The sequence below is a fragment of the Balaenoptera ricei genome, chromosome 2, assembly GCF_028023285.1.
Source record: "Balaenoptera ricei isolate mBalRic1 chromosome 2, mBalRic1.hap2, whole genome shotgun sequence".
NCBI classification, from domain to species: domain Eukaryota; kingdom Metazoa; phylum Chordata; class Mammalia; order Artiodactyla; family Balaenopteridae; genus Balaenoptera; species Balaenoptera ricei.
Genome location: NC_082640.1, coordinates 96,780,660 through 96,792,065, shown reverse-complemented (window position 1 = coordinate 96,792,065; position 11,406 = coordinate 96,780,660). Strand labels below are relative to the sequence as shown.

General features: G+C 41.6%; 1 protein-coding gene across 2 annotated transcripts in view; it reads right to left on the bottom strand.

Moving 5' to 3' along the window:
- Nucleotides 1–8,990: 8,990 nt before the first annotated feature.
- The window catches only part of FBN1 (fibrillin 1), a 252,546-nt gene continuing 250,130 nt past the window's right edge, over nt 8,991–11,406 (bottom strand). For both annotated transcript variants that reach the window (XM_059913339.1, XM_059913338.1), the window contains exon 66: nt 8,991–10,286. In XM_059913339.1, coding sequence (XP_059769322.1) covers nt 9,897–10,286 — 390 coding nt within the window. In that variant the 3' untranslated portion in view covers nt 8,991–9,896. The remainder of the gene's footprint in view (nt 10,287–11,406) is intronic.

Here is an 11,406-nt window from a genome sequence, read left to right as displayed (position 1 = left end):
TCACCATTATTGCTTTTGATATCACATTTGTATGTGGATGATTTCCAACCTTTGCTGTATGTTTGTGTTTACCAATGAGCTGTCCCATTCATAATTTTCTTGTTTCTACTTGTGCCGTTTTCTTTTTCGCCAAGAGCAGTGTTCCTTTAGCATTTGTTGTAAATCTGGTTTGGAGATGCTGAATTCTCTTAGCTTTTGCTTGTCTGTAAAGCTTTTGATTTCTCTGTTGACTCTGAACAAGATCCTTGCTGGGTAGAGTATTTTTGGTTGTAGTTTTTTCCCTTTCATCACTTTAAATATATTGTGCCCCTCCCTTCTGGCCTGCAGAATTTCTGATGAAAAATCAGGTGATAACCTTATGGGGATTCACTTGTATGTTGTGTGTTGCTTTGCCTTGTTGCTTTTAATATTTTCTTTTTGTCTTTATTTTTGTCACTTTGATTAATATGTTTCAGTGTGTTCCTCCATGGGTTTATCATGTGTGTGACTTTCTGTGCTTCCTGGACTTGAGTGAGTGTTTCCTTTCTCATGTTAGGGAATTTTTCAGCTATTATCTCTTCAAATATATTCTCAGGCCCTTTCTCTCTCTCTTCTCCTTCTGGGACCCCTATAATGCACATGTCAGTGTTTTTAATGTTGTCCCAGAAGTCTCTGAGACTGTACTTTTTTTTTTTTTGGTTCGGCAGCAGTGTTTTCCACCAACTTGTCTTCCAGCTCACTTATTCGTTCTTCTGCCTCAGTTATTCTGCTATGGACTCCTTCTAGTATATTTTTCATTTCAGTTATTGTATTGTTCATTTGCTTGTAGCTCTTTATTAAACATTTCTTTTATCCTTCCGTTCTGTGCCTCCATTCTTTTTCCAAGATCTTGGATCATCTTTACTATCATTACTCTAAATTCTTTTTCAGGTAGATAGCCTATCTTCACTTCACTTAGTTGTTCTTCTGGGGTTTTATCCTTTTCCTTTGCCTGGAACATATTTCTCTGCCATCTCATTTTGTCTAACTTTCTGTGTTTGTGGTCTCTATTCCTCAGGCTGCAGGTTTGTATTTCCTCTTGGTTCTGGTGTCTTCCCCTTGGTGGGTGAAGTTGGTCCTGGTGTTTATGCAGGCTTCCTGGTGTGAGGGTCTGGTGCCTGCCCACTGATGGGTGGAGCTGGGTCTTGTCCCTCTGGTGGACAGGGTCATCTCAAGTGGTGTATTTAACAGGCGGCTCTTGGCTCAGGAAGACTTTAGGCAGCTTATCTGTTTATGGGTGGGGCTGTGTTCCCACCCTGTTGGTTGTTTGGTCTGAGGCATCCCAACATCAGAGCTTGCAGGCTTTTGGGTGGGGCTAGGTCTTGGTGGCGAAATGACAACCTCCAGGAAAGCTCATGCAGATGAGTATTTCCTGGGATGTCTGCTGCCAGTGTCTTTGCCCCCACAGTGAGCCACAGCTGACCCACTGACTCCCTAGGAGACCCTCTGAGACCCACAGTTATGTCTGACTCAGGCTCCTATGGAGTCACTGCTTTGCTGTGGGTCCCAGTGCACATGAAAACTTGTGTGTGCCCTCCAAGAGTGGAGTCTCTGTTTCTCCCAGTTCTGTGGAGGTCCTGCACTCAAGACCCACTGGCCTTCAAAGTCAAATGCTCTGGGGGCTCCTCCTCCTGATGCCAGACCCCCTGGCTGGGGAGCCTGATATAGGGCTCAGAACTCTCTCTCCTGTGGGAGAACCTCTGTGATAAATTATTTTCAAGTAATTTATGCCCACCTGATGGGTATGGGATTTAATTATATCTTGAAAGCCCCCCTCCTACTGTCTCACTGTGGCTTCTTCATTTTTGGGTGTAGATTATCTTTTTTGGTAGGTTTGAGTCTCTTTGTTATGGTTATTCAGCAGTTAGTTGTGATTTTGGTGTTTTTATGAGAGGAGGTGAGCTCAAGTCCTTCTACTCCGCCATCTTGTCTCCCACTCGTGGTGTCCACATTTTATTATTTATTTATTTATTTATTTAACATCTTTATTGGAGTATAGTTGCTTGACAATGGTGTGTTAGTTTCTGCTTTATAACAAAGTGAGTCAGCTATACATATACATATATCCCCATATCTCCTCCCTCTTGCGTCTCCCTCCCACCCTCCCTCTCCCACCCCTCTAGGTGATCACAAAGCACCAGGCTGATCTCCCTATGCTATGTGGCTGCTTCCCACTAGCTATCTATTTTACATTTGGTAGTGTATATATGGCCATGCCACTCTCTCACATCGTCCCAGCTTACCCTTCCCCCTTCCCATGTCCTCAAGTCCATTCTCTATGTCTGCATCTTTATTCCTGTCCTGCCCCTAGGTTCTTCAGAACCATTTTTTTTTAGATTCCATATATATGTGTTAGCATATGGTATTTGTTTTTCTCTTTCTGACTTACTTCACTCTGTATGGCAGTCTCTAGGTCCATCCACCTCACTACCAATAACTCAATTTTGTTTCTTTTTATGGCTGAGTAATATTCCATTGTATATATGTGGCATCCACATTTTAAATTTCTATTATAAATTTTTAGTTTCTGGTTACCATGAAGCTTTTATATATTTAGAAATATATATATGTGATTTAAGTTGCTTATCTTACTTTCAAATGCATTTTAACAATCCTGCATTTGTACACCCCTCCCCTCACTATAACTGTTTTTGATAACATATTTTACAGCTAATTGTTTTCTGTATCCCTTAACTGCTTATTGTGGATATAGATGATTTTACTACTCTTGTCTTGTAACCTTCCTACTAGCTATGTGTGTGGATGATTTTCTACCTTTACTGTATGTTTGCCTTTACTGATGAGCTTTTTCATTTTGTAATTTTCATCTTCCTAGTTGTTGACTTTTTTCATCTAGAGAGGTTCCTGTAATATTTCTTGCAAAGCTGTTTTGATGGTGCTGAACTCTTTTAACTTTTGCTTGTCTGTAAATCTTTTGATCTCTTCATCAAATTTAAGCAAGAGCCTTGCTGAGTAGAGTATTCTTGGTTGTAGGTTTTCCCTTTCACCATTTTAAATATATCATGCCACTCCCTTCTGGCCTGCAGTTTCTGCTGAAAAGTCATCTGATAGCCTTTTGGGAATTCCCTTGTATATAACTGATTTCTTTTCCCTTGCTGCTTTTAATATTCTCTCTATATTTAATTTTTGCCATTTTAATTGTCATGTGTCTTGGTGTGTTCCTTTTTGTGTTAACCTGTATGGGCCTCTGTGTCCTTCCTGAATTTTGATATCTGTTCTCTTTCCCAGGTTAAGGAAGTGTTCAGCTACTGTCTTCAAACATGTTCTCAACACCTTTCTTTCTCTCTTCTCCTTCTGGGACTTCTAAAATGCAAACATTAGTGTGTTTATGTTGTCCCAGAGGTCTCTTAAATGGTCCTCATTTCTTTTCATTTTCTCCTGTTCAGTGTCAGTAATTTCCACTTGCTGACCCATTCCTTTGTATCATTTCAGCTTGCTGACCCATTCCTTTGTATCATTTAGCGTATTTTTCATTTCAGTTATTGTATCCTTTATCTGGTTGTTCTTTATATTTTCTAACTCTGTTAAAAACTTCTAACTTCTCGCTCTATGCATTCATTCTTCTCCTGAGTTCTTTGAACTCTTTCTCGGGTAGATTGCCTCTCTCCATTTCACTTAGTTCTTCTGGGGTTTTCTCTTGTTCATTCATCTGGAATATGTTCCTCTGTTGCCTCATTTTGCCTAAGTTGCTGTTTTTATTTTTGTGTCTGGTAGGTTGGTTAGGTTTCCCAAGCTTGAAGAAGTGGCCTTTTGTAGGAGAGGTCATATGAGTCTCAGCAGCACACTCCCCTCTTGTTACCATGCTATATGCTTTAGAGGCTCCCCTATGAGGACAGTGTGGGTCCTTCTGTTGTGGTAGGCTGACTCTGTGGGCAATCTGGTAGGCTTGGTTGGACCCTGGTCCGGTTGGTTGCCAGGCCCTGCCTTCTGTAGAGGCTGCTGGCTGCTGGTTGGCGGAACCGGGCCATGAGGTGGCTGACTGCAGAACCCCAGGGGGCCCTGTGCCTTAGGCTGGCTCACTGGTGGGTGGAGTCATGGTCCAGAAGACTCGGGCTATTGCCTGCCCACTGGTGGGTGAAGCCAGGTCCTGGAGTTAGGGTCAGCCTACTGGTGGGTAGAGCCAGTTCCTGGAGTCCAGTTGTAAGACTCAGAGGTCACAGAGCTGGTGTTCGATCCTTGGTGGTGGGAGGTAGTTCCTGACTTGGTTGGGTATGGGGCCCAGGGTGTCTCAAAGCTTGTGTGAGCCTGCTAGTGTGCAGGGCTAGGTCCAGCTGGTCACAAGGCAGGGTGTGGCCTGCTGATGGGCTATGGGATGGTGGTTTTCTTGAGTCTAGTGCCTGCCCTTTGGTGGGTGAGGCTGGTCCAGAGGCTAGAGCAGGCTCCGTGGAGGGCAGGGCTAGGCCCCAGGGCATTCTGGGACTGGTACCTGCCCACTGGTGGGTAGAACTGGGTCCTGGGCCCTCTGGTGGGCAGGGCCACATCCTGAGGTGGCTATGGGCTCAGGGGGGTCTTAGGGCAGCCTATCTGCTGATGAGTGGGGCTGTGTCCCTACCCAGTTAGTTGCTTGGCTTGAGGCATCTCAGCACTGGCTCCTACAGGCTGTTGGGTGGGACCAGGTCTTAGCACTAATGAGCTAGAGGGAGGACTCCACAATGGCACTGGAAGTAGCAGTGTCCACATGGTAGAAGGAGCTCCCAAAAATGGCTGCTGCCTGTGTCCATGTTTCCAGGGTGAACTGTAGTTACCTCCTGCCTCTCCTGGAGACTCTCCAAAATCAGCAGGTATGTCTGACCCAGGCTCCTCTCAAATTACTGCTTCTGCCCTGGGTCCTAGAGCATGTGAGATTTTGTGTACACCCCTTAACAGTGAAATCTCTATTTCTCTCAGCCCTCTGTGACTCCCAGAAGAAAGCCCTGCTGGCCTTCAAAGCTATATGCTCTGTGGGCTTGTCTTCTTGGTGCAGGACCCCTGGACTGGGGAGCCTGACAAGGGGCTTGAACCTCTCCTTTGGGGGAACCTCTGCAATGTAATTCTCCAGTTTGTGGGTTTCCCACCCAGGGGCATGAGACTTGACTGTATTGTGAATTTGCCCCTCCTACCTGTCTCTTCTTTATGTCTTTAGTTGTAGAAGATCTTTTTTGGCAGGTTCTGGTCTTTTTCATCAATGGTTGTTCTGCAGATTGTTGTGATTTTGGTGTTCCAGTGAGAGGAGGTGAGCTCAGGGTCTTTCTACTTGGCCATCTTGGCCAATCTCCTGAACACAGTTTTCTGACCCCAGATTGCCTACAGTGTCAGGACTCTGGATCCGGTGCTCCCGAGGACCTCAGGACTGAACTGCACTCTCAGCAAACTTTCTCGATATGATAAGGAAAGGTCAGAACTCTGTGAATGAAGAATCGCAGACCCTGAGGGAAAGACACCTTGAGATGGAGAGCCTTTAGGAATGGTGTCCCAGATTCCATGCCCTCTCCTGGTGGGTGAGAGGCCTGTGAGGGTAGGTGTGGATGAGGGGGCATGATCAGGAGCAGTTTTCTCCTAGGGAGCTGGTTCTACAGTAGACTGACCCCTGGGCTCAATGCTTGTGGGGAGTGACCCACAAGAGAGCCTGCTGCGGTCAGTTTACAAGTGTGTAGGAAGCAGCAGGCCTCAGAGGAACTTGCAACCTTCCTGAGACACAGGATCACTGGAGTTGGATCACAGAACTGCTGTAGACAGGTGCAGTGAACACGCTGAAGGGGGATAATCTTGGTGCAGCTGGAGGCAGAAAGACTGAATAGCATATCATGTTGATTTCATGTAGCAACGAAAATACATGGACACAAACCCAATCCAGCCTGTCATGCTGTTGAAATTCTGATATATCAAGGTCCTGTTAATCTTTCCTGATAGGTCTCATCATAGCAGAGCTGTTGGGAAAACCCAGAATAGAGCTTGCCATGCAGATACAACTATACAGGACTGACCTTTTTATGTAAATGGCTGGTGGGCTTGGTGGGATGTGTGTTTATCATCGGGATTTTTTCACGTCTCCATTTCCAGGAAAAGAAAAAGCTAAATCATTCAGGTTTGATTTAGTTCTCCACCAGAGAGAATTTTCCATTAAAAAGGGAACAGACCTCTTCTGATTTCTGCAAGTCTCAGTACAGCTGCAAAAAACACATCATGTGGGGTATGAAAGTTACCCAGAAACTGCTGAATGGAGCAGCTGCTTTCTGCTAACCGTCTCTACCTCAGTGTTGCTTAACTTTGAACTCGAGCTAAGGATTCTAGAAATATACTGAATGTGATGCCTTATAGCTGACACTACAACCAACCCTTGAGGGGCAAAAGGGAACATAGAGAGGGTAATGCTGCATTGATTTATGAAATGGGAGTAGCTGCAAAGACCAAAAATGACAGTGAATATTTGTGTGGAATGGATAGAGAGCAGAGAGTTGAGCTAGTGGGAAATCACAGCTACTTACCTGCTATGACTTCATTCAGTTAAAAAGAAGGCACCTTCCACTGTCCAATAGTAAAAATGAAACTGACCTCTATTTGTAGAGGTCGTAATTCCAGCTTACATCAAGGATGCAAAACAGCCTATGTCCTGAAAAGAGGTTATGACGTTGCCAAAAAAACATTTTGGATTCATTAGCAGTTAGTTGAAATAACAGATTTGGTGACATTGCCAGGTCCTGCCAAATGTATGTCAGGTGTCAAATGTACAAGACCCTTATGTTTATAAAGACATTTGTGAGAATGTTAGAACCTTTCATTGAGACCCAATCTTGTAAGTGAACCCAGTCTTGGATACACATGGGAATTTGCAAAATCAAATTCAGAGCCGCCTTGTTTCTCTCTAACCCTAAACTCATAATACTGAGAATCCTTTTCTAACAGTACATAATGTTAGGCTCATATTGGGTATCAAAATGCTTTAAAAAGTAAATTGGTTTGCCTTTTTTTTTTTTTTTGACAAAGTGTTTACAATTGGCAAGGGGGAAATAATTTTGTCTTCAGCAATGTATGTGAAAACTAATCTTTCTCCCGGTAATCTACTAGCATTTAAAAACAATGTCTTTAAACCATTTAATAATTACGTTTGTAACCTATCTCCAGGAACTACAGTTAAAGTCAGAATATAATACATTCTGTGGACAAAGCTGACTGACTTTAAAAAAAAAAACTAACAATTTACAGGTATATAATTTTTAAGTATGCTAATATAATATCAACCTAATTGTCCTTTATTTTGGCTTATCTAATTTACAAACATGATTTCTGAAGCTGAACCGTATTTGTAATGGCAATGTCCAAAGCAGTTTTGGCTGAGTGAAGTGCTATTTGTTGAACAAAAATGTCGTTGTTTGTGCAAGTTTAAACATTTCATAAGGCCAGCTGAGTTCATTTCAACCCTACTTACAAAATAATTATTGGCAAGTGAAATGGGCTGAGGGGTAGAGACAAGACTTTTCAAGCTTCTGAGATTTATAAAACCAAATTCTTCAACCATTGAAAGTAAAATCAAAAGGTCACAGACAATTGAAAGTTACAGGTTTAAATCTCAGAATTAAAAAAAAAGTTCCGGCAAGAGGAATATTTACAATGGAACAGTGAGGAAAATGTTTTGTTACAGTCAGAAACACGGAAAATAGGCTGTTTGAGAATCGTTGGCTCTTAAATAAATAAAATCCACACTGAGACCATTAAAAATATCAAAGTGATCTACTCTGTGCCAACTCTATTTTGTTCTGTTGTTATAAAGAAAATCCATTATTGAAGATAATGCAGTTCAGGTTAAATTATCAAAAGACATTTTCCATTTGCAAGCTGTTGTTTACCATATGCTATATATTCTTCTCTAACAATTTTAGTACACCTCCATCAGAGAACCATAGGCGCAGAGATAAAAGGAAATTTTGAGTCATTTTAACTTCCTAACCAAGGTACAAATCCCTTCCAAACTAGTCATTCGACTCGCTCATAATTGATGCTCAATAGAGATGAAATTTTTTTGGATGGCAAAATAATAGATTTTTAAAAAAGAATACTTTGAGATGTTCATGGCTTGTTAGTGGAGGAAAGCATCCTTGTTCACTGGCTGCCTAGACTGAAACACTCTAGTGACAAGGGAGCTCACCACGTTGCAAGGAAACACAGTCTCTCAATGGGTAGCTTGACAATTAGGAAGGTAAGTGCTAAACTGAGCTTTACACCAACTGACCCTGGTTTTGTCTTCTAGAATATACCCACTCCATCTTCATTAGCCTAGTTTTCTGAAGATTTTTGAGAGGACTTTTCTGTGTCTTGTTATGGTTTCTTCTCCATGCGGCAACCTCATTTCACTTTTATTTTCACTAGCCTTAAATGCCCTAAGGGCTTTTAAAAATTCATTATCAATTGAACAAGCTCAACTGTTAAATATTCAGTATCGCTCTTAAAATAAAACAGCATTTTCAAATTATGACATTCAGAAAACAAGAGTTATAGCATTCAATTGGATTCAATTTGGGATTATCCCTTTGTAATTAGGCTAGCACTGACTAACAACAGATGTTTAGGGGAGAAAAAAAGGATGGAACGCCTAAGCTTGCCAACACTGTGTATATTTGAGGGGAGGGGGCATGATAAATTTTTATAATGGAACGCATGTGCTCTAAGACAGTGAACTTGATGTTATTATGTACTGAAATCTAGTAGTTTAAAAGTCACAGGATTAATTAGGTCACGTTTTAGAAATAATGCTACAGTCTAAATATCTCATTGGTGAGAAATAACTCCGCTGTCTTGAATGAATAAAACAAAGGACTGACTCAAATATGTTAAAATTTCTTCTAGTGGTTGTATATTTGGCACCTTTAGATGCTGTAACTAACAGATCCAGGAGAGTTTAATTCCAGGAGACTTTATTTAGTCTCCAGAATGGCCCCTCCAATCCCACATCCATGCAAGAACACAAAGCCAAGGGGTACACTAAAAAAGAGACTGTTTTATTGTGTCATTTATGACATGGACCCCTTGTTGACAGGAATGGCTGAGGGTAATCTTGGCATATTGCACAGGTGTGATGAAGGATGCACTGGTGATCCTCTGGCTGCTGAGGCTGTTTCCTGGTCCTCCCAGACCTCCATGCATGTGTGGGCCAGTCACAGAAATTTCATTACCACTTGGTGTATACATTTAACAAGTCTTTGGTCTTAATAAGCACCATTACAAACCCTCACATTAAGGGCATTATTATTCTAGTTTATAAATGTTTCAATGATAAAAAATAGCACGATTACAGTATACACACACTTAATTTACATGTAATGTATTATACTCATAACTGAGATAAGCTACTGAACTAACTTTGGTTGATTGAAATTAATGAAGTATTTGAACTGAATACTTGTAATTTGGTTTCTAAGTTGTGTAAATATTACAGTGCATTTATAAATCTAGTTTGAGAATTTACTAGCACCAAATAGATATTATAAATGGCCAACCTAATACTTGTATTTGGAGAAGCAAAGTTTTACAATTTGAAAAAATAGAACAGTCCATAAATTGAAAGCACATTCCTGTACGTCTGCTAGAAGGATGGCACGTCAGCATGAATGGCCAACCCCCAGTGGAAATACATGTCCCAGTTTTCAAAAATAAACACATATGACAAGGTAGCTTAGCTACATACATGAGAAGCCTGAGAAAGTGGTTGTTTTGAACTAGGGTAGTCACCTGTACCTTGCTTTTGTAATACAAGAATAGTGCTTATTTATAGCAATTTACGTGGTGAAAGACTGTACCTATAATATGAAGATTCTGATTGGGGGAAAAATTGAGTTCTACCTATCTATCTTTGTTTTTTAATTATTTGGTCTCTGGATGGTGAATTAATGAAGCAAAATCTGAATTTTCATCTTCAGATTATCACCCAGTTCACCACTGAGGTAGTCTTTGTCATATTTATCTTCTAGCTGATTAAGTTCTTTCTTTTTATAAAGTGGACTACTACTGATTTGTAATGAATAGGTTCCAACCACTGGCTTCTTCTTTGTGAAGTGGAGGTAGCTGATCCCTTCCTTTTGGTTGATTTTAAAGAAGCCGTTTTCATTTCCAGATTCAATCAAGTATCTGTTGTGATTCGTCAGAGTCGTAAGGGCTGGAAGGAGTTCTAGGATTCGGACCTTGTTATTGATGTGGGAAATATTGAAAGCAAACATGGCTGTCTTCTCAACATCCCAGCTTGCAAGACTCACATTGGCTTCTATCTCAGGCTGATCCTGGAAAGACATATGGCAATGTGTTAAAGAAAAGGTAAATATGCCACTTACTAAAGAAAAAGTGACTCAAATCTCACACTAACACAACTTTCTTCTCATGTTGTATATATATACTGTATTGAAAGTGAGTATTCATAAAATACTGCTTAAACCACGAATGTTAAATTCGCACATTTTTATAATATTAAAAAATAAACATGTCAAGGAGAAAGTTGAAATCACTTGTATTTGGCGGTCTTCTATTGCAATGGGTCTCAAACTGTGGTCCCCTACCAACAGAATCAGTATCACCTGGGCATCTGTTAGAAATGCAAGTTCTTGGTGTCACCTGAGACCTAGTGAATCAGAAACCCTGGGGATGTTTTCCAGAAATCCGTTTTAACAAGCCTTCCGGATGATTCAGATGCACACTCAAGTTTGAGAACCACTGTTTTAATATATTATTTTCTTTCCAAAGACTTATCTCATTTCCCAAACCACAGCAGATGGGTTGCAGCACTGATGCTAAGAAAGAACCAGTTTATTTCAATTTTATTCACTGACGCAAAACCATCCCCACCGAAAGACACACCTATGAACCTACTTCCTGGCTCTGATGATCTGCTAATATTCAATGCTTTTCACTGGCTTCTTGCTTGCCTCTCTGGGACCACATGTGCTGGATTCTCCGGGCCTGCAGCCAGAGGTCTGGGTGAGTATCTGCATTTCTGAGTTGACTGAAAGGCTGCAGCAGCCGTAGGCAAAGAAAACCAGGCTGCTTGAGCTCCATGTTGTTTTTGTCTAGAATCCAAGTTCCCTCACACTCCACATGGCTCTTTTCAGTAGAGGAGCCTCTAGCTTTCAGAACTTGGCATCCCTGTGTAGGGAGGACCATATCACTTCACTATCCTGCCCACTTGCTGTCCTGGATCTCAGACCTTGTCCTTTCAGCAGACTTTGGGTGGGTGTTTGACTTTCTTTTCGGCGAGACAGAGGAAATGAGCAAGTATGTGAAAACCTTCGAATGGGCCACTCCCTAAAAGCAGCAAGAAGCTCCAGAGAGCCCCACAGACCCTTGTGAAATACAGCCTAGAGCTCAGGGAATGTCCGGATTTTCTCCTCGGGGAGATTTTTCACACTT